General features: G+C 56.4%; 9 protein-coding genes across 9 annotated transcripts; 5 read left to right on the top strand and 4 right to left on the bottom strand.

Annotated features, from left to right (window-relative positions):
- Positions 1 to 343: 343 nt before the first annotated feature.
- Positions 344 to 848, top strand: TRAVEDRAFT_109036 (uncharacterized protein; the record flags this gene model as incomplete). Its single annotated transcript, XM_008035197.1, has 2 exons — positions 344 to 563; positions 616 to 848. The coding sequence occupies 2 exons, from the start codon at positions 344 to 346 to the stop codon at positions 846 to 848; spliced, it is 453 nt and encodes a 150-aa protein (XP_008033388.1).
- A 260-nt stretch (positions 849 to 1108) lies between these two features.
- TRAVEDRAFT_110089 (beta-Ig-H3/fasciclin) lies at positions 1109 to 1516 on the top strand (the record flags this gene model as incomplete). Its single annotated transcript, XM_008035196.1, has 2 exons — positions 1109 to 1216; positions 1271 to 1516. Coding segments are annotated over 2 exons (354 nt in total), but the record flags the coding sequence as incomplete, so codon positions are not given.
- Positions 1517 to 2783: 1267 nt separating this feature from the next.
- On the top strand, positions 2784 to 4490 carry TRAVEDRAFT_42698 (uncharacterized protein; the record flags this gene model as incomplete). The annotated part of the gene is made up of 1 exon (XM_008034114.1): positions 2784 to 4490. One exon carries the CDS (start codon positions 2784 to 2786, stop codon positions 4488 to 4490), a length of 1707 nt encoding a protein of 568 aa, XP_008032305.1.
- A 718-nt stretch (positions 4491 to 5208) lies between these two features.
- Positions 5209 to 6876, top strand: TRAVEDRAFT_42697 (uncharacterized protein; the record flags this gene model as incomplete). Its single annotated transcript, XM_008034113.1, has 1 exon — positions 5209 to 6876. One exon carries the CDS (start codon positions 5209 to 5211, stop codon positions 6874 to 6876), a length of 1668 nt encoding a protein of 555 aa, XP_008032304.1.
- Positions 6877 to 6977: 101 nt separating this feature from the next.
- TRAVEDRAFT_68821 (uncharacterized protein) lies at positions 6978 to 9021 on the bottom strand (the record flags this gene model as incomplete). Its single annotated transcript, XM_008035195.1, has 7 exons — positions 6978 to 7512; positions 7568 to 7817; positions 7885 to 8168; positions 8224 to 8369; positions 8433 to 8506; positions 8559 to 8611; positions 8670 to 9021. 7 exons carry the CDS (start codon positions 9019 to 9021, stop codon positions 7076 to 7078), a joined length of 1596 nt encoding a protein of 531 aa, XP_008033386.1. The 3' UTR covers positions 6978 to 7075.
- Positions 9022 to 9580: 559 nt separating this feature from the next.
- TRAVEDRAFT_68820 (PARP-domain-containing protein) lies at positions 9581 to 12902 on the bottom strand (the record flags this gene model as incomplete). The annotated part of the gene is made up of 15 exons (XM_008035194.1): positions 9581 to 9676; positions 9744 to 9924; positions 9985 to 10098; positions 10159 to 10181; positions 10242 to 10253; positions 10312 to 10346; positions 10404 to 10415; positions 10472 to 10510; positions 10571 to 10671; positions 10726 to 10955; positions 11035 to 11067; positions 11124 to 11190; positions 11248 to 11335; positions 12400 to 12436; positions 12501 to 12902. The coding sequence occupies 15 exons, from the start codon at positions 12900 to 12902 to the stop codon at positions 9581 to 9583; spliced, it is 1470 nt and encodes a 489-aa protein (XP_008033385.1).
- A 1596-nt stretch (positions 12903 to 14498) lies between these two features.
- TRAVEDRAFT_17071 (uncharacterized protein) lies at positions 14499 to 16228 on the top strand (the record flags this gene model as incomplete). The annotated part of the gene is made up of 4 exons (XM_008033579.1): positions 14499 to 14521; positions 14580 to 15998; positions 16068 to 16131; positions 16199 to 16228. The coding sequence occupies 4 exons, from the start codon at positions 14499 to 14501 to the stop codon at positions 16226 to 16228; spliced, it is 1536 nt and encodes a 511-aa protein (XP_008031770.1).
- A 438-nt stretch (positions 16229 to 16666) lies between these two features.
- TRAVEDRAFT_140756 (PARP-domain-containing protein) lies at positions 16667 to 20050 on the bottom strand. Its single transcript, XM_008035193.1, has 22 exons — positions 19540 to 20050; positions 19418 to 19472; positions 19263 to 19344; positions 19106 to 19208; positions 18950 to 19052; positions 18877 to 18894; positions 18675 to 18822; positions 18570 to 18625; positions 18466 to 18512; positions 18317 to 18414; positions 18195 to 18261; positions 18110 to 18142; positions 17818 to 18041; positions 17667 to 17767; positions 17571 to 17609; positions 17505 to 17516; positions 17415 to 17451; positions 17347 to 17356; positions 17273 to 17295; positions 17109 to 17222; positions 16910 to 17057; positions 16667 to 16850 (listed from the first exon to the last, which is right to left on the bottom strand). Exons 1-22 carry the CDS (start codon positions 20005 to 20007, stop codon positions 16788 to 16790), a joined length of 2049 nt encoding a protein of 682 aa, XP_008033384.1. The 5' UTR covers positions 20008 to 20050; the 3' UTR covers positions 16667 to 16787.
- A 417-nt stretch (positions 20051 to 20467) lies between these two features.
- On the bottom strand, positions 20468 to 21148 carry TRAVEDRAFT_108502 (proteasome maturation factor UMP1; the record flags this gene model as incomplete). The annotated part of the gene is made up of 4 exons (XM_008035192.1): positions 20468 to 20529; positions 20591 to 20687; positions 20749 to 20850; positions 20963 to 21148. The coding sequence occupies 4 exons, from the start codon at positions 21146 to 21148 to the stop codon at positions 20468 to 20470; spliced, it is 447 nt and encodes a 148-aa protein (XP_008033383.1).
- Positions 21149 to 21344: the final 196 nt, after the last annotated feature.

The raw sequence follows: 21344 nt of genomic DNA, 5'->3' as shown, positions 1-21344 counted from the left end.
GTCAAGCGCCCTTCCGGCGCGACTCATGCGTTGTGTTCCGTGATGAATGGGTCGCACGTTCTGCCCCGTCGAAGCAGGCCCGTTTGACGTCAGAGAGGGCGAAATACAAGGTGCGGATCTTCCTAGGCCTTTCGATCATATTCCCTTCAGGGAAGAGGAGCATCTCCGTCAAGCTCGCCCCGCCCAATGATGAGCATGCCTAGCCTCCTCGGCACCTTCCCTGCTCCCGTCCAACCTTCCCCGCCAGTTATATAAACCCTCCGCCGCGCTTCCTACACCAGGTTTCCCATCCTCCCACCCTCCCACCCGACCACGATCTAACGACGCTTTGACGATCCTCACGATGCGCCTCCTCTCCGCCGCACCCCTCCTTGCTCTCGCTCCGGCAGTGCTTGCCCAGAACGCCGTCCTCGGGGAGCTACTCCAGGCTCTCAACAGTTCCGGCCTCACTCGTCTGTCGAGCATCGCTACACAGCTCAACTCGACTACTGCCGGCCAATCACTGCTTTCCCAGTTGTCGAGTGGCACGCCCTTCGTTCTGTTCGCCCCCACGGACAATGCATGTAAGTAACATATCTGACAGACAGCTCGCGTTGTACTCACATAAGCTTGCAGTCAACAGTGCGCCGTCGAACATCACCTCCGATGTCGACGTCCTCTCGAGTGTCATTGCTTACCACGTGGTGCAGGGCAATTTTACCGGCATATCGACGACTTATCCGAACACCACGGTTGGGCGTACGCTCTTGAACAACTCGACTTTCGTTCAGCTCGAGGGCAACAAGAGCCAGGCAGTCGCATGGGCCGTCCGCGCGGACGGCAAAACACACGTTTTGGGCCAGAGGTGAGCTGCTTGCCATTCAGTTTTCTATTGTAGCTTAACCCTCATCACAGAAACGACTCCATTGTAACCAACATCACCACCGCCGGAAATATCACCATCAACATCGTTGACCACGTCCTCAATATTCCGCAGTCGCTCGCGGTGACCATTCCCGCCGACAATATCTCGCTCGCCGGTATCGATACCGCGCTGAAGTCGGTTCAGCTGCCCGCCAGCCAGTCGGGCTCTGCGGCCTTCTTTGACATCTTGAACACGCAGCTCCACGGCTTCACCTTCTTCGCGCCCAACACCAGTGCAATTCAGGCAGCCACTAGTTCCCTCTCGAGCCTGCAGAGCAACACCACCGCTCTGCAAGCCCTCTTCCAAAACCACGTACGCACCTGCTCATCGCACTCGCTTACCAGCTGGTACTGAACCCATTCACAGCTCATCAACGGCTCCACGGTATACTCTCCCGAGCTGTCTGGCCAGAACTTCACCTCCGCCGCAGGAGAGCCGCTAAGCTTCGTTCTCAACGCCACCGGACACTTCGTGACCTCAGGAAACGTCACCGCCCAGATCGTGCAGCCGGACGTCCTCCTGCCCAATGGCGTGCTCCACGTCATCGACCGCGTGCTGCTGAACACTCAGATTGACTCTGGCGCCGCCAGCTCTGCGTACGTGCCCCTGTGACCTCATAGTTCTTCGCCGCAGAGTATCTGATACACGTTGTTGTCTAGTGCGTCATCGGCGAGCTCCGTCGCGACCCAGAGCACGTCTGCGACTGCGCCGATCGGGTTTTCCGCGACTGCGACGCTGGCGGGTCCTGGAGGTAGCGCGCCTGCCGCAAGCGGCAGCGGCGGTTCTGGAAACGCCGCTGCTGGTGGCTACTTCGTCCCGAGTGTGGCGCAGGTTGTGAGCGTCGGCGTTGCTGTGCTTGGTGTGGTGGCGGGCGGTGGTTTCGTGCTCGCGTAAGCTGTTTGAGAGAAGGGAAGGACGTTGACTTTGTCGCGCTCTATGACGATGCTACTTTGAACGTTTGGACCACGATTTGACATGATGTATGACGTTGAGTGTGCACTTGTATATACCTTTCGAGTTACCATTGAGTTCGACTCCGAAACCCGAATGATACTGCTTGTTGTGTCCATTCATAGTATTCAGTCGAGGCCGTTGTCACATTGGAATTCCATGCTAATACATAGATGGGTTCCACGCCCAGGCAAATCGTGTTCTCAACCCTATAAGTTCGGAGGAAAGTGCGAAGCGCCGACTTTGGAAGATAGACTTGGCGCCAGCGTTGTTTGTATGTATTGACCAAAGGCTTCCGAATCTAACAAGTACAAACAACGCCGCCTCAGTTTGGTCTGTTCCGACCTGCCAGTTCCTACGCGTACTCTCCAGAGTTCTACCATCCACGCCGACTGTTTTCTCAAATCGGGAAACTTCCGTCACTGACGGCATATTCATTGCCTATTTAAGTGCTACAGGTACGCATGCAAAGTTCACATATATAGGTCATCAAGCGTGCATGAGGTTCAGAAGTGCCCCTATTTACTGGAACTGCCTTTTCACTTCCAGTGTATCATACAATCTGAATGACGAAGAATCCCGCTCTTGATGGGCAGCCCAAGTTTAGTTCCATTGTCGCATCTCTTCGGGATGCTCTACACCGGGACTTCAACACAGAGAGGTAAGTAGCGTGTCGAAGCCACGTGTATGCCTGTCATTACCGCGCTGAGTAGCTTTTCAGGGAAGAAGATGTGCGTTTCGGGCAATTGCACGGGAAACATCCACAGATATAACAACCCTTGGCTGGTTGCAAGAACATAAAGCGAATAATGACTGCCAAAATTCCTCTGTCCCACTGACAGTCATTATTTGCTTCACGATCTTGCACTCTGTCAAGTGTCGTGATATCTTGCGGTGTTTGCCGTATTGAATTCCGCCTGATAATGCGATGCTAAAGGTCGATACTTTGCAGCTGGCACAGTCCGAAGACACTCTGACGAGGGTACTCATCGAGCTCCGCCACTGCCTGAACTCCCTCGCCCCAGTCGATCAAATTCCGCCGGAGATCCTTGCGCACGTTTTTGAGAATGTGCTCCAGCTGTCGGGTTGTGAAGGAAAGCCCAAACTATACCATGGTGCGACTGAACGCGTACGAACACGCCCACTGCTTTCTCTGTGCCACGTCTCAAGCAGGTGGCGCGCCGTCGCGCTGAACACGCCCTCCCTCTGGACGCGTATCGACAATCACAATGGCGCTCAGCTTAACGCCTTCGTTCAACGTTCTGGTGCCATGCCGCTATCGCTCCACCTGCTTACCCAAGACGCTGAGCGCCTGGATCACCTCCTGCAAGAGGAGGGCCACCGCATTCGGCGGCTCAACCTGACGGAATATCCGCACTGGGTGGATCCCCCAACTCACCTTCAATTCGCAGCTCCGCTGCTTGAATGCCTCACGATCACCTCCGAATGCGCGCCTGTGCGAAACGACGAATCCGAAGCGACTCCGATCCTCTTCAGCGAGCGCGTCTCTAACCTGAGAGCCTTCGCCCTCCGGCCGCTGTACATGTGGATCCCTGGTGGCAATCACTTTCCACATCTGACACACCTTTACCTGGGGACCTTCCACGGACGCATCCTCTACGATGACACCATGCGCTACCTGACGTCGCTGTTCTCGAACACCCCTGCCCTCGAATACCTATTCTTCTCGGGGCTCCAGGCCGCGGCTGTGCTCACCGTCACCTCCACGCGGGCCGTTCTCCCATCTCTGCGAGCGTTCACATGCATCGACAGCGACCTCGCTGCAACGCTCCTCCTCTTGCAGCGCGTCGAGCTCCCAGAGAATGTGCTGGTGCGTCTGGACGACCTACACGTCCACAACCAAGACCCGGGTGATGACACGTACCTGCCCTGCCGCTTGGCGTCTGAGCGCTTCGTCGCGAGCTTCACCCGCCTTGAGATCGCCGCAGACGACAATGACCTCCACCTCGTCGCGGAGGGCCCGCGCTCGGGGCTCTGGATCCGCGCAACGTGCACTGCCGATGACCTCGAGGACCAGTGGGCGCAGTGGGTCGCCACGCTGCACGCGATGCTCCCGCTCGCGCGCATCCGCACCCTGCACGTCTCCCTCCTGAACCAGGCCGTGATCCCGCACCACCTCCTCGCGCACATGCCCGACCTTACCACGCTCGCCGTTCGCATCCACCCGGACTACCACGATATGGATGAGGACATGTGTTGGGGGCTGCTGGATGAGATCTTCCGGGCGCTCTCCGCGGACACGCCGCTCGTGTGCCCCGCGCTCGAGAGCGTTGGCATCGAGATCTGGGGCGGGGACCCGGAGGACTTCCGCCTCCCGCCGGCGTCGGAGGCCATGCGGCGCATGGTGCGCGCGCGCACGCGTGCGGGGAAGCCGCTCCGCCGCCTCTTGCTGCAGCCGCACCTGGAGCGCGACCTGGAGTCGCCGGAGATGGCGGAGATGTTCCGCGCGGCGCTCGCGCTAATCAAGAGGGACGTCGAGCACGTCGAGCTGGTGAGGGATGCGGAGTCGGTGTGTCCGTTCAAGATGAGCGATGTGTGGAAGATGGACGCGTTCGAGAAGTATTGGGAGCTGTTAGACGACGAGAGGCCTCGGTATAACATCTCCTGGCTGTAAACACTTTGCAGATGCACATTCTAACTCGGTCGAACTGTCTGTCGCTGAACTGATACTTGTTGACTTGTCCTTGCGTTGCACAAGAGCGTACGTGATTAACTTGACTAATCAATTTGTTATTTGCGACGAAACCTAGTTGAACACGCGACAGGAATCCTCTCAAGGAAGGCCGTAGTATCCATGCTTCGAAGCCTACGCAGATCGTGCACTCCATCATTAGCGCTTCCAGATGTATTGCAGGTATGAAGGTTTAGGCCGCCGTCGCCGTCGCGGTGTCGTTCACACGTGCATTAGTACCTAACACGAGCAAACAGGGTGCACAAGGCATCGGGAGTCTCAGTCTGCTCAATGCTGGTGCTTTGAGCGCAAACGATCGCGATACTACGGCTTTTGCATGTACGCGTAGGTTCATTCACCCTGCTAGGACTGACTTATCAGCTGAAAACATTCCTTATAGCTGTGTCAAACCCTCACATGGATTCGAATACAAGCTGCGATGAGGCTTCATTCGAAGCCCGCGTTGCATCGCTGCAGAAGCTCTTGCATAGAGACGCACAGATATGGAGGCGAGTTGCATCGATAGATTCAGTGGCTGAGATGACATGCTGATTAGCTTTCTAGGTGGCAAGACGTGCGTTTTCTCCAGTTCAGTGTGGGCATAACTCCATGTACTAACTATGACTACGATACCCCGTAGCTGATGCAGTCGCATTCTACCATGAAGCAACTGCTCATCGATCTTGGCCACCACGTCAATGGTATTTGCCCAATCGGAAGGCTCCCTGCAGAGATTCTGGTCCTCATCTTCCGAAAGGCGCTCCAGCTATCAGGCTACGGCGCTGCCCGTCTACTACTGAACAATAGTCAAGCTCGACGGGTTCCCATTCACATGCATTGGACGCTCACCCGTGTCTGTGCAAAGTGGCGCGCTCTCGCGCTCTCGACGCCGTCCTTGTGGACATGTATCGACGACAGGGACGCAGGCTCACTTCTTGCCTTCATTGCCCGCTCTCAGCCATTACCCCTCTCACTGCGCTACATACTCTCCGAGGACTGGGACCTTCAACGACTGCATGGGGCACTGCGCGACTGGGGTGCTCGGCTTGGACGCCTTGATATCATGGAGTACCCGTGTCACGACTTGCAGTGGACCCATCAACCTATCGATCTTTCTGTCCAGGTGGCTAGTCTCCACTGTCTCACCATATCAGCGGAGAGAGACTCTCTCTGGGATGCACCTGCCTACTTCCTTGGCTCCGGTGTATCTAACTTGAAAGCGTTGGCGCTCGGAGCATCTTGTGAGGATCTGTTCCCCGCCGGCATTCATTTTCCCCATCTCACACATCTCTCTCTCGCTTTTTGGGGCAGCGAAATAGAGGTATACAAGGATGACGCACACGATCTTATCACGCTCCTTTCGAACACCCCGGCCCTCAGATATGTCCACCTCTCAGGAGTCGGTGACCCCAGCACGGAACCCAGCCCCTTACCTCCCGCGCCGGTCGTCCTTCGCTCCCTACGGGCCCTGACATGCGTGGGCTGCAAGCTTTCGAGCGCGTTCCAACTGCTCGAATCGCTCACGCTCCCGGAGGACGTCGTGGTGCGCCTGGACAACTTGCGCTCGGTTGACGGCCAACCCACCGTCTTCCCCCGCCGCGTGGCGTCGGAGCGCTTTCTCGCGAGCTTCGCCCGTCTTCAAGTGTGGTACTGCCAGGGGTCCCTCCATCTGGCTGCAGAGGGCGCGAAGTCAGGGCTGTGGATACGGGTGACGGACCCCAAGTGGGATGAGGTTTTATGGAAGGGGTTGGTCGCAGCGCTACCTGCGATGATTTCTCTCGTGACGATCCGAACGCTGCGCTTCTCCGTGTGGGCTCCTTCGACGCTCTCCCTCATTGCGCACATGCCGTCTCTCACCGAGCTGCAGGCCTACGCGGACGCAGACTACGTAGACACGCAGTCGGTCTTGAAGGCGCTATGCATCATGCTCGGTCGTGGAGGGGGACGCTCCTGCTTGCCAACCCTCGAATCCCTCCTCATCAGCGCACATTCTGAGGACTTGCAATCGGGAATCCCAGAGACGCTCCAGATGGTCGCTGCTCGGTCAGAGATGGGCATACCGCTCGCGCGCCTCATCTTGCAGCCGCTACCTACGCCGTACGGGAAGTCGGAAGACGAGACCTCCCGGGAGATGATGCTTATTCGCAAGATCTTCTCCCAAGATGCGATAGCCCCGATCCGGGAGCACGTCAGCGTCGTTGAGGTCATGGAGACTGCCGAACCGCCGCCATGCCCGTTTGAGATGGGCGAGATGTGGGAGGTAGACGCATTCGAAGACTACTGGGAACTCACGCAAGAAGAGAAGCCCGACTACAAACTGCACCGATAGAGGTGATGATGCTGTGCACTCAAATTGCTGTACGTAGCCTGCCGGAGGTGGGAGAGACATTTTTGTTCACCTTGATTATGAGTGTACCGACTAGTGGGTGAGTTTGTCGTATGTCAACAGATACCACTGGAGACTGGTCATAAATATAAGCAATGCGGATGTCAACGCCGAAACAGTACAACAACAAACTTGCAAGTAGTCAATCCACTCGCCGTCGCTTTTCGTCCCGCGGACGGTCCAACGAGCGCGACCTCGATCGCCGCCGGTCCCTCCGCATCTCCTCTCCACGGCCCCAATCTCGCCTCGGTGAGCGCGAGCGCCGCCGGTCGTGGCCGTGGTCCCGGCCGCGATCGTCGAAATTGTCTCGCGCCCGCTCGCGGTCGCGGTCGTCTCGGTGGAATCGCTCCCTGTCAATCGTCCGCTCACGGTCGCGATCCCGCGCTCGGCCATCGTCTTCTCTCCGGCGGTCTGGCTGGTTCCCGTCCGGCCGCCTGTCGTCCCGGTCATTGTCGCGCCACGAGCTACGCTGGTCTTCTCGCCCGCCTTCGCGCGGGCCCCATTGGCGAGCGCCGGTCGGCGCGCTGTTCGCGCCCGTAGCGGTCTGCCCCGGAGGCAGGTTGGCATTTTGCGGGCAATCTGCGGAAGTGAGACTTTGTCAGATTTGATTGAACCGCATAAATGATATACGTACCTTTCTTCAGATGAGGCCCTCCGCAGAGGAAGCAACCCCCGCCCGCGGTCGACGACCCGCCGGCCTTGACCGACCCCGTGCCGCCGAACCCACCGGTGCTGGCGGTGGTGTCCTGGTCGAGCAGATGCGTGTACTTCGTCCGGCTGCGCTTGCCGAAGTTCTTGACCTGCATGACTTTAGGCAGCATTGAGATGTCCATGGTGGACTCCGTCGCCTCCGTGTAGTCGTGCTTCCGCAGTACCTCGTCGTCCTGCACGCGTGCGGCCACATAGTAAGATGCGCGTACGCGAACGTTCAAGCTAGAAAGGCAAACGCACCTGATGGAACGCGCCCTTGTGCCAGTACTTCTGAAGGAACTTCTGTGCGCCCTTGGGCTTCTCCGCGCGCAGCTTCTCCGCACGCTCAAGGTCCTCCTTGAGCCGCTGCTCCTCTGGGAGCGCGCGGCGTCGTTCGATCTCCTCTCGTTCCAGCTCACGCGCGAGTGCGGCTTCTTTGTCGCGCTTGATGCGCGCTAGCTCGCGCAGGCGCCATGCCTCGAACTCTCCTTCAGGGTCGAGCCCGTCTGTGTCGTCGACGTCAGGCACCTCCTCTTCTTTCTCCTCTACGGTCATACGTTCAATAAGACGGGCCACAGTGTATAGGTGATAATCACTCACTCTCGAGCAGTTCTCGCCGGATGCTCTCTGCCACCATGTCGTGGCTCGCTTTCCTGCGCTCCTCCGCCTCCTGCTCTTTCCGCTTGATTGCCTCCTCCGAGTCTTCTGCCAGAGCCTCTTTCTCAGCAATCGTTGCGCGAGCACGTCTGTAGGTTTCGAAAATAGATGTCAGTTCAACCTGCGCAGGCACACGGGCTGAATGTACGAACTTTGGTATGAACACGGGTCGAAACTGTAGCTTTGGCTTCTCCTCTTCTTCCGACTCCGACTCCTCTTCGCTAGACTAAAGTGATAAGGACCATTAGTTCGCATACCACAGACGAGCTAGGTCTTACCTCTTCCTCCTCTTCCTCCCCAGCTTCTTCCTCTTCGTCAGATTCCTCCTCCTCTGCAACATGAGCGTTCCTGAGCACTTGGTGCAAGCCAACCACGGGTTATTCACGTACCTTCCTCCAGCTCAGCCGCCGTCTTTCCTGACTCCTCCTTCCCGCCTACAATGACCTTGCCATCCCTTGAAATGTTCACGTCCCGCAACGCAACATTGATCGCACCCTTCGCCTGCCTGCTCACCGCCTCCTTCCGCACTTCGAGACCATCTTCGTCCTCCTCTTCTTCGTCGTCTTCTCCCACATCGCGTATGAGCTCGTCGCCCTCTTCCTCGGGCACCTGCTCCTCGGCCTCCTCGTCATAGTCAGAGTCGGATTCAGCGGCGTCTGCGCCTTTGGGCGCCTTGCCCTTCCAGTATCGCGCGGCGGGTCGTGCGATACGTGCTGCAGGTTTGCGCGCGGCACTTGACATGGTGCGCAAAGGTAGTGGCGGGCAGAATGAGAGGCACGCGATGGGAGGGAATGGTCGTGACGGTACAAGGCTACAAGCCCAATGAAGGCGGCCCGTACGGTGGCTGAGAACAACACGCGTGGGCGCTTATGATACTATGCATCCGTGCTTTTCGGAGTTTGGGGGAATGTTTACGACATGTCATGGTTTCTATACTCATATTATCCCTTCTGTCTAGATAACCACGTTCGCAATATCGACTGAGAATATTGACTGACGCATTATAGGCATAATCAATTGATTCCCCAAGTAGTGACTTCGAAACTACTAGTACTAGCTTATGTAGTACTTCTCAACGCCCAAGCCTCGGGCCTTAGGATCCGTTTGTTGAAGGCGCAGGGGCAACGGCGGGCCCTTGCGAGCGGCAGAGAACGTCCTCGGTCTGGATAGAGGGACACATGTATACTTGCTAAAGATCGATATGATGGCAATACATTCAGAACCGCAGACAACCCAGTCCCACGGTCTACCACAGTCGTGCGCTGTTTCAAACATCAGTCTAGGGATAGCGGGTCAGATCTCATAGGCCCGTTGAACAGGTGGTCGGTGTCAGATTCTCATCAGAGACCATCACCAGGTATCGCATCCGGATCTGCGAGGTGTCGTAGACAATATACTGTCCGAGTCAGCACACGTCAGTCGCACCTGTAACCACCTCGTTGCTGAGTTGAACTGCTGCGCACCTCATTGTACACGAGGCCAAACATCGGCCCCCGGGTGGGCTCATGTACCCGCGCCGGATGCTCGACGACCTCGGTAGGAGGACCTTTGGGCATGTGGCAACCTCGCAACTCGGGGCGGTTCAACGCGTCTCCAGCGTCCTGCCAGCCGCTAGGCTGATACAAACCCACACCTTTCGTTGCTCTGCAACGTGGGGGCGACAACAGTCATCAATCTGGCCAACAATAACAAGGGCGGACTGACCGTGCACCCGCAGCCTTGCAGAACGTCTCGGCGTTCATGTTTGCCGTGTACCGCTCCAAGAATGGTTTGGCGGCGACTTCGCAGAGGAGGAGCAGGCCAATATTGTCGCTCTTACTGTCGTATGAGTTATTTGAGTCAGGAATGAAAGTGAAAAGAGGAAGATGATGTGCTCACTCAGTGGTGCAATAGCGTGCTGACTGCACAAGTTATGAGAAGGTCAGGCCACAAGTTTGTCGGTTGAAAGGAGGAACTCAAACCTTTGACAGCATCTATACACCCCTCAAGCCTCATGAGAGTAAGTCTCTTGCGATTGGGCCAAGGACGTACGTCTGCGAAGTAGACACCCTTGCCAAACATAGAGCCTGACCGTTGTATATATCAGCGCAACACTTCCTTTCGATGAGCACGTAGCACCTCACCATTGGAAGGCGCTAAGTCAAGTCAGATCAACGTGAGCCATAGAGAGAGAACCTTGAGAGATGTTCACCTTCTGGAGGTCGGATGCGGAGGCCGTTTCGAAGGATTCCTGGATATAAGGGCAAGTTGTCATGATAGAATGAAGGGTGATCGAGGCGTCTCTACGTGCCCACGAAGTTTGTCGTGGACGACCCATGCCACAGTAATAACCGCTCCCCATCTGCGAGTTTTTCAAATCCCGCGGTTGTCCAAGCCTGTGTCTCAACCTCCCTAGCAACATTGTCACGACCACACGCTCCTGAATTGACATGTCATGCGACGTACCTCTCGATGCGGAACGCGTGCTGGATGCGGTAGCAGTGGTCCCTGTGTGTCTCTCCATGCATGTCAAGCAGGTATGTCTTGAGCGCCTCAAACTCGTGACTTGCATGTACAACCAATTCCATCTTCGAGAGCTGCAATCCGCGAAAATGCGCGTCAAGCTGATTTACTAGGCATCCATCAGCGTCACGGGGTATAGTAGTCGATGATTGGATGATCTTCGAAGCGACTTCCTGGTGCCAGTGGTGAGTAGAATACGTGTTGGTGCTGTTCCATGGACCACTGGAAAGAAAAATATAGATAGGCCCTTACCATGTTGTCCAGGGCATCGAGAAGCGTTAATTCCTACGAGACGTTGGTCAGCGTGAACTCACTGCGAAGGGCAGCACGCTCTAGTTCACCTGCTTCAGCGTAGCAATATTGTCGATGACAGTTGGGCGCCGTCTACCAAAATCGTGCGGAATAATTCTTCATAGTAGGCGCTAGGTCATTGATTATCCTCATATCAGCATGGCGAAGACGTACGAGTAGTATTGTTCCGTGAGCGTTTGAATGGCCTTCTCAAACCCGCCGCGGGCTTTGCAAGTGTCGCTGTTAGGCTCGGCAATGACCTCTGAAATCGCCTATGGAGCTTTGAGTGGGGTGCGTCGGAAGTTGTATGGAGGTGTACCGTGCCTTTAGTGCAGTATAACCTTTCTGGACAGTCGCTTGTGAAAGATTCCCTAGTACGCGCATTCAATGAACGAAGCCTTGATATGAGGCACGCATAGCACCTACCGATAGGAAGTGTCTTCATGTCATAGTTCATCGACGACAGACGGGTGTCGAATAGCCTTACGAAACCAGCCGGCTGAGCGTACTCATATCACTGCCGCCAGGGTACTTACAAATCATTGTATATAAGTTTGCAAAGTGTCTACCGTAGAAAATATTCGTCAAGGGAACTGCTAATGTCTGTTAGTGATATTGGCAGATTTGAACGAACCTGAATTTCTGCAGGTAGCGTCGAACGGGGATACATTTCGTATTGCGCAATGCTTGAACGCTCTGTTGGCCACTGATGAACAACAATCACGTGTGAGCCGCGCAAGGTCACTTACCAAGCCATATATATTTCCCTACAGGCATAGAACACAAGGCTTAGCCTTTGAATCATGTCGCTGGTACTCAGCATGGCGGATACCTTTCTTGGGAACTATGTGCACTCGCTGTTCCCAGCAGACTCCAGTTTTCCTCTTGAACTGTCTCTTGAACAGCATCAACACCCTATCCAGTGGTAGTGGGCCCTTGAGTTTCACAGATATTAGCATTCACTCGTCATGAGAAAGCCAGATATATGCGAAATTTTCACCGTCTGCCCACACCGACCATTCCCGCCAACACGTCCCCCGCGAGTGTAGAGTATGCAGTCATGTGCGTCCTCGACGCTACCATATGGGCGGAGCACTTGCATTATATAGTATCTGGACATCACAAGAGTAGCGGAGCAGTCAGAGTGAGTCGCAGAAGATTCATAATGACCCGATGCGTACTTATTGGTATTTTTCTCTAGGTTAGTTTGATTGAGCAATGCATCCCAGACGCACTCAGGAGTAGAAAGAACGTAGTGCGTGTCTGTTGGGCGCAAGCCAGGGTCGGTATCCCCAGTAGTTCCACATCAGAGTAAGGAGCACTGACCGGCGGGACCGCGTTCGGCGCCCACCAGTGTGACGACCTGCAAATTGAAGCATATTTAGCACAAGCCGCTACCGTGATTCGAAATTGATAGGGCGACGAACTATCTTCTGCGGTACGATCAACATATCTTCGCCACTGGCTGCCTTGCTGAGGGATGATGTCTTCTTGTGCGCAGCCGTAGTCGGCACCGGACCAGCGTCCTTCGGTCCCCGTTGGCCTTGAGCTTGACTCGTCGAGGATTTCTTCGTTACATCTTCCTCCTTCTTATCTTCATCCTTGTGGACAAGCGTAGCGTCCCCGTCTGTGGCAGTGTCATCGTCGAGCTCTTCCCGCACTCGCTCACCCTGGCTTTTCGGGAGGGCCTTCGCCCGCCTGCGTGCAGTGGATGCCCGTGCTAGTGCCTCAGCCTCTCTGGCTGCGATCGCCTTTTTGGAGGGCTTGCGTTCACGCGAGCCCGCGCGGGTAGCTACCGGTCTATCGCCGTCTGTCTTCCTCCGAGGCATGCCGCCTCTGGTATTCGCCAAAACTGATAATGGTGACAAGAGAGATAGTGGCAGCTGGGGGGTGCCGCTGAGTGCGAAGGGATAGAGCGCGGGGATCTATTACCAATGATCGCGCGGTTTAAGTGACGGTGCGACAGGGTGGCGCCTGTCGGATCCCAAGGACCCCCAAACGCTCTGCGAAAGCGAGTATGTAGATTGACAGCGAGGCGATGAGGGGAAGACGTAAGCTTGCGGGGCGCTGAAATTGGACCGTACTTGCATCTTTATTGCGACACTATTCTGCTACAGTCGGCTAGCAAATCTGGACTTGGTCGTATATGACGAGCCATGAATGCCTCCTCTCAGGCATGATGAGCCGCTTCGTTTGGCTGTTGAGGCCTGAGGCCTGATACAGATCTAAGTTGGAGGCCCGTCGGGGAGGGTATCAATTCCAGCGAAGGCATGGCCGGTTTACACAACCGGGTCGATACCTGTGCTAATGGAAGAAGATAATCAGCCGAACATTATACCGTATATGAAGTGGTCTATGGATCGCACCTGGCTGGACGAGTTGGTAGGGACGCGGCCTATCCACCCAGCTCAGCTCATCGTACTACTACTCTCGGAAGGGCAGTGACCCGTGCGACGCCCCCTATACATGCCATGTCACGAACCACCACATGGTGAACCCGTGCTCGCTCAGCGCCCTGATCAGAGCCTGATCATGCTGGCAGTCTTCGGCGTCGGCGTGGCAGTAGAGTGGATGCGCAGCGTCAATAGGCGCTCTGGAGTCAGTCTATTGGCGCTGGCGGGCGGCTATATTCAGTGTTACCAGCCACCCGGAGCTCCACTTAACTCAGCTTGCGACCTCCATCATGCGTTTCGGTGAGAGGTGATTTATCCGTTTTCTGCAAATAAAAAAGGGTCGTTTTGACGAGCCGCCTCCCCTCGACAAGATCACATCGTCTGCCTAGGGATGACAAGAACGAAAGCCCAGATAAGTGGCAGTAAACCCTCACCGGCACCGAGCTGCCCTCAAACATTCGAGCCAGTAACTTCCAAGTAGCTTCCGGCGCTGAGTCCTCCGGCGCAGTCGGCTTATACGTACAGTGTAGGGCTTAAGGTGGTCTTCCAAGGTCTTCGATACTGACGTTCGTCCCCCCGATGTCTGAGGAGCGCCACAGCGTGCTGTTCCTACTGATACAATGCTTACGATACCGTGCAAAGTTGAGTCGTGTCTTGCCTGTGGACCGGGCCTTCCCTTCAAGGTACGTCAAGCAAGTACGTGCCGGTAGACGTGTCAGACGTATCCTGACATACCTAGTATTACAGCAGAATGCATGGTTTTCACGGATGGCGTACCGCGGATGTCATACTTGATTGCGCATGTCAGTCAACTATCTCACTCTTTATTCATTCCATGACGAACCACACGAGACACGAACTTTATGCCGCGTTGTATACCCCTCTCGCACGCCTGTCAATGCCGCACTTGCGAGCATCTTATAAGGACAAGCCATGCGACAACAGCCGGCCAGACGTTGCTCGTCTATCGAGCCCCCCCCCAATCCAACCCATCAAAACGCCTCCGACACTGCTTCGGGCGTTCATTCCGCAATGCCTCCCTTCGATACGGCTAGGTACGGGCCCTTGTTCAATCTCTGAACTCCATACCCATCGCCTTTCTTCCCAATGCAGTTTGCCGAAAGGGGAATCCATCCTTATCCACGTCGGCGGCGCCGCTACCCTCGCCGCCTCGCCGACGAACGAAAAATTCGACCTCGACACATCTGGCGTCGCGGGCTTTTTTGGAGGGAGCGTGGCCCTATCTGCCATGGTGACTACGCACATCTACACCGGGCGACGATGGTTTGGTTGGTACAATCAGCCCGGAAGCTTCGAAGTCGCTAGCAGATATGGTCAACTTGCCCGCGGCCGCTTCTGGGACGCCCTCTACCCCGGTCCCAACATCGACCCCGCCAGCCTCTTTCACTTTCAAGGGTCGCAGAACGGTCCAAGCTACACGTTCGTGGGGAAGATGTCCATCATCTTTCAGTCTGCCACTGGCCACATCGCGCGCCTCTTTCTCGACGAGTGTCAGGACATGATGCCCTGCCTCTCGAGCGCGGGAAAGGAGACAGCTCCCGGATCTGTAACCGTCGTGGAACTTCATGATGCTCCGGGATCCCGAATCACCTCCGCCCAGCTGCAGCAGAGCATGTCCATGAAAATCGTCGCCGCTACGACAGTCCTGATATCTCTCGCTGCGGCCGTGATGTGCGCGCTGCTCGACGATTGGTACTCCTGCTCGGTGATTCTCTTCAGCATGGCCTGCAACGGCATCGCATGCGGCGTCGCGGGCCGCGGCGCGCTCGAGTTCAGACTTTTCAAGCCATTGGCCCCGGAGGACCTGCAAGGACGCACGGGCATCCTCCACGAGGGCAACGACATAGTCGTAATGAAGGGGCCGCGGCGTACGCTCAACGCCGTCACGCAGGGTCGCTTCGACGTGCGCTACAACAGTCACCCGAAGCACCACGACATAGGATGTTGCGCCGTCCTCCTCTCTCTGCAGCTTCTCGCGCAGCTTCTGGTCGTGCCCCAGGGCCACCTATACGGCCAGCTCCTCTTTTTGTTCTCACTCGCCGTCTCATGGGCATACAACTCCTACCTTTCTTCTCCCGACGTCAGCACACTGCTCCGTACTGTCCTCTTCAAACAGGTTCTTCACCTCAAATGCGCTGCGGTCGCTCCGGGTCCGCATAAGGATGAAGAGGCTCCGCAGCAGCAGGTGAACGTCAAAAAGTACAAATTCGGGACGCGCACATCCACAGTCGTGTTCGCCCTCCTCGTGATCGCGCCGTCTACGAAGGATCGGCGCGACCTTGCGACATTACTGGATCACTTTCTGACGGACAACACGCCGGTTTGGCTGGACTGGAAAGCCGAAGTTCTGGAGCACATCGAGAAAAAGCGTGTGAAGCTCGACCCCGCAGATCCTGCTGGTCGCAGTTTCCGCTTCCACTTCAACACCAGGGCGCAAGACATTCCGGAAGAAATGCACATACTGCGTGACTATGCGAATGTGGCTGCTGAGATGTACAGGAAATATCGTCAGTGAGTTGCGCGGCTTCTTTGTTCGCCGCTACGCATCTGGCAGCGACCTGACGATCTTTTCGTTGCCAGGTCACCTCCTTCCAAATGGGTGCTGGAAAGTCCCACTGATTCGTCGGACGTGCTTGATGACAAGGTATGACTTCGTTCTTAGTCTAGGTCTTCTCCAGCCCCCAAGCGCTGACGCAATTTATGTTATGTAGATCGGCGTCGCCCCTTCCCAGAGTCCGTGAGCCGCCCCCAAACTCATATCGCCGGCCATCTCTATTTCGGCGGTCGTCGCGCCGTTTCGATAGATACGGCGTCAGCCAAGAAGTATGTTTTTTATCAGTGGATAGACAAAGAGCACGTACCAGAATCGCCGAAGTACGTTTATGTGTATCATAGCAGTAGTCGTTGTCATGATTCTCAGGAGGTCTGCAAATGGATTTCTATGTATCGCCTCGGCAGTTCCTCCGACAAATCCCTCTCATGTCGATGCACTCCTCGGTGTTACAGCGCTTGAGCTACTCGCCATAACTCAAGGCGGACTTGTGGACATCGTCGCACAACGCTCAACACAGAAACGGCATAAACGCCCGCGTCGTGTGCTCGGGCGCTGTGGCTCGGCGACGTAGTCGGAATGCTAGAGAGCAGGGCTCTTAGATACGCAACTTCCCCCGCAAGATGTGTTGATTACAGCCGCACAAATACTAATTCGAACAGCAAGATACATACAGTAGTTGTGCAACAACGACATCACCAGAGCAAAGATAGAAAGCGAAAGCAATAACGCCAAGTTATCTAGAAGGCTCAGCCCATCTTGACCATCAACAGGTACCGCAAACGGATCTGCGAGGTGTTGTACACGATATACTATTCGGACACATTTATGTCAGATGTTGCAAGATCGATGTGGGAGCAGTACGACGCACCTCATTGTACTGGAGGTATCCCTTCGGATCTTGTACGTCCACGGCGGGACCCTTCGGCATGTGGCAGCCGCGCAGCTCGGGGTGGTTCAGCGCCGCCCCGGCATCCTGCCAGTCGCCAGGCTGCGAGCGGCCCAAGCCCTTCGTCGCTCTACGACATCGTCAGCATCAAAGCAGCAGTCCGCAGGAAGGAGAAGCTGACCGTGCACCCGCGGCCTTGCAATCGGCGTCGGCGTTGTAGTTGGCCTCGTGTTGCTCGTAGAAGGGCTTCGCGGCGACCTCGCAGAGGAGGAGCAGGCCGGTGTTGTTGCTCAGACTGTAATACCGGTCAGGACGAGAGCAAAAATGAACAGAGGGCGAGCTTACTGAGTATGACAGTAGTTCGCAGACTAAGTTGGTCGGTCAATACGCGGAAGGAGAGGGACGAGATAATAAAATACCTTCGACATCATCTGTAGGCGCGTTCGTCAGATTATGCCTTGCATTGTCACTTGAAAACAGAGGACTCACATCCGCGAAGTAGACACCCTTGCCGAACATATAACCTGACCGCCGATATTGGCACGGACATGCAAGCAACAAATATATGATAGCTCACCAGTGACGGGCGCTAGGGGGAATCGAGTCAGCATGAGCTATCAATAACAACGATCAGAAGGCTCACCCTCTGGAGGCGCGATGCGCAGGCCTTGCTTGAGGATACCTTGATACAACGTCCCTCAGCATAATGCCGAAAAACGATCGCCTTGTTTAGCCCTACCTGCGAAGTTCGTCGTGCGCGACCCATGCCACAACAGCAGACGTTCCCCATCCGGAACGCTATCGAAGCCCGCCTTCATCCACGCTGCAGTCTCGTCCTCCCTACCCCGTCCGTCAAACCCATACCCTCATAACAATAACGAGACACGCACCTCTCGACGCGGAACGCACTCAAGACGTCGACGCCGTAGTGCCTGTGCGTCGCGCCGTGCGTGTCGCGCGTGTACCGCTCGAGCGCGGTGAACTCGGGGCTCGCGCGCGCGACGGGCTCCATTTTCGAGAGCTGCAGCGAGCGGAAGTGCCCGTCGAGCGGGTTCACCGCGTTCCCGTCTGCGTCACGGGGGATCGTCGACGAGATTAGCTTTGAGGCGATTTCCTGCAGAGGGAAGGGTTTAGGCAAGCGTCGGTACTGACTTACAAATAACAGGAGCGAGATGGTCATACCATGTCGCCGAGTGCATCGACGAGTTCCAGTTCCTACCAGAAGTGTTATTAAGGGTGGGACTGTCTGTTCGCAATGGGCACTTACCTTCTTCAACCTGTCGATGGTATCAATCACAATGGGTCTATCCCTGCCGAACACGTGTGGAATAATCCTGGACACGTTGTGTAAGCACATCTCCGCCTGTCGAGAGGATTCACGAGACATACGAGTAGTATCGACCAGTGAGTGTTTCGACGGCTGGCCGGTACCCACCCAATGCCTGAGCGGCGTTGCTGTTGGGCTGGGCGATGATTTCTGAGAGCGTCTAAGGGGTCTGTTAGCGGGAAACCACACTTGTAAGGTCGTTGCCGCATGCCTTCAACGCAGCAAAGCCGTTCAGGATGGTCGACTTGGCCAATTTGCCTAGCAGACACCGTAATGAGCGACGCGAGCCGTAGACCAGACCGAATATACGCATACCCAGGGGAAGTTTGTTCGCGTCGTAGTTCATCGACGACAGATGCGCATCGATCAACCTACAAACATATCAGCGAGGCGTATTCAGTCCGGTAAGAGTTCACTCACGAGGAGTTGAAGATTAGCCTGCAGAGCGTCTGAATCTCGGGCGACAGAGTCGAGTCCGGAATCTTCTCATCATCCTGGCTGCTCGACTCGCCACTCTTTCCAGAGCCGTTTTTCGCGTCGGCGGTCTCCTCATCGTCATAAGAGCGCTCTATCCTAAAGTTGAGCACGTTCACACCCGTGTTGCAAACAATCATGAACTGACCTAGCCACATGTATTTTCCTGCACCCAAAAGATACATCAGTACAAAACATCTCGGATGCGCGCATCATAGTACCTTTCGCAGGAACCATGCCCACTCGCTGTTCCCAGCTGACCCCTGCCTTCGCCTTGAACTGTTTCTTGAACTCATTCACGGCCGTAGCGGCTGGCCAGGGGCCCTTCAACTCAGAATCAGCGGCATTCGAACACGCGCCTGCACGATGTGGCAAACCTTCTGCTGAGATTGGCCATTCTCGCCAACGCGGCCCCAGCGCGTGTGCAGGATGCAGCTGGCGTTGTTGCCGATGGGATGGAGCAGCTGCAAGAGGTAGAATCTGTAACAAACGGTCAGAGGATAGCTATGGCCCTTCAGGACGGGAGTGGCGCACTTGTTTGCGTTCTTGCCGAGGTCCGTCTGGTTCAGCATCGCGTCCCAAACGCCCTCGGGGGTGACGAGCACTTCGTGGCTAACTGTTATGGGCAGGTACAGGATGGTATTAGCTTTCAAAATCGCTCGTCGCTGGGGTGGGACGGGAACACTGACTGACGAAACCGGAATAACCATCCACTGGAGCGGCACCGCGCTTCACCACGGTGACCTGCAAGCGTGTTGTTCAGCACAAGGAATCTCGTCACCGTGTGTCTGAAGACTAGGTCGCGATGTACCATCTTCTGCGGCAGGTCCGCCACATCCTTCGTCTTCTTGGCCGCGGGTTTGCTCGCGGGTTTGCTAGCAGGCTTGCTCGCGGGTTTCTTCTTGTCCGCGTCCGCATCCACACTCACGCCCGCAGTGTCCTTCCGCGCGCGCTTGGCCTTCGGCTTCTTCACCTCCTCCTCTTCCTCCTCTTCCTCGTCATCCGCGGCCCCGGCGGCAGGCGCAGCAGCGTCTTCCTCATCGTCCGACTCCTCCCGCGCCCGCTTGCCCTTGCCCTTCGCCTTCGCAGCGGCCTTCGTGGGGGGTTTCCCTGTTGCTTTTATCCGGGTATCGACGGGAAGGGCCGCACTGGCTGCAACGGCCGCGACGGCCGCAGCCTTCGCGGACGGCGCGCGGGCGCGCCCGCTCGCACGCGTCGCGGCAGGCGTCGCGGCCCCGTCGACGTCAGTCTTCGCAGCAGCTTTCTTTCTCGGGGGCATCGCGTCGGTTTCTCTCTAGCAGTCGGGTTAGTGGTAGCAGCGGGGGATGGTGGTGGTTCGGGAGCAAGAGAGGTGGGGATCCCCGGGGAGAAGGAGAACAACGCGGGGTGTGGCTGCCCGTGATCGCGTCTCACGCGTGGCTTAAATGAGGGCGCGACGCGCCGGCGCTTGCACACCGCGCCGCGCCTCGATCGTCGCCATCACGCGGTGCCGGGCGCGCCGCGCGGCGGCTTTTGCCTGATATGGAAAGGGGGCGGGGTCAGGTGGGCGGGGCGAGTCATCGCGCGCACCCGCGCGGTGACAGTGCGGCGCACCGAGGTTCGCATGGATAGGGGGCGGCGTTCTCTCTCCGACACTCGGGTTCCGGTTGATCAGACGATTGACGTAGAATACAATACAGATGCGCCGCGCGCAGATGAGTGGCTACGACGTAGTACCCTCAGCACACCCCAAGGATAGATTACATGCGCAGCTTCTTCTCCATGTCTGCGTGGATATCGCTGGGCTGCCTGAGCTCGGCCGCTGGAAAGTTCAACACGTTAGTCTGAGGTACAAGAAATGTATATCCACGCCGAATACATACCAGGCATCATGAAGTCTGGGCACTCGAGCATCTCATCGCGTCCCATGAGAATGTCAAGGTGGAGGTTGGATTGCGAGAGCGCGGGCATGTGTGAGTTCTGCGAGTAGGAATGGTGTGAGCTATGGGGAACCATATATGCACACGGAGTAGAAACGTACCTGGCTCACGAGCTTGCGCTCCATCAGGATGCGCATGGGCATGTGCAGGCCGAAGAGCTGCCTTTGCATCTGGAGCTTCAGGTTGTCCTGCGTTGCCTCCCACTGTTCGATACGCATCGAAATTCGAACCATCCCGGCATCCGGGAAAGGATTACGAAGAAAGGCGGCGGAGAATGGTTAGCGCAGGCAGATATCCCTAGGGGCGGAGACGTACGTTCTCAAGACGATCCTTCACAGCACCATTCTTCCGAACCTCAGTCGCAAGACTCCGAGGGCCATACTGGAGCGTGTCGTGCAGACCAAAGCTGTTGCTCGTGTCCTGGGTCGTTGCGGGTTTATCGTCGCGAGCGGGTACAATGCGCAGAGAATCCTGAGGGAATCCGGAGTGAGTTCGCTGCATCCAACCTCTGTATGCTTAGCCAACATACCATGTTCGTTGAGGGAGTATCTGGGAGATGGTGGAGGTGGAGGTCGTGGTGTCCGCGGAGGCGCGCGAGGACGCGTCTGCAGGACGCGTCAGTTTCTCTCGAAAAGGCAACCCGTATATGGGCGTCTGTGGACGCGTGCGAGTCCTTAAGGTGCCACCACCACCACCG

Source organism: Trametes versicolor (assembly GCF_000271585.1).
Source record: "Trametes versicolor FP-101664 SS1 unplaced genomic scaffold TRAVEscaffold_1, whole genome shotgun sequence".
Lineage (NCBI taxonomy): Eukaryota > Fungi > Basidiomycota > Agaricomycetes > Polyporales > Polyporaceae > Trametes > Trametes versicolor.
Note: the sequence above shows the minus strand (reverse complement) of the source record. Positions and strands in the feature narration are given on the sequence as shown.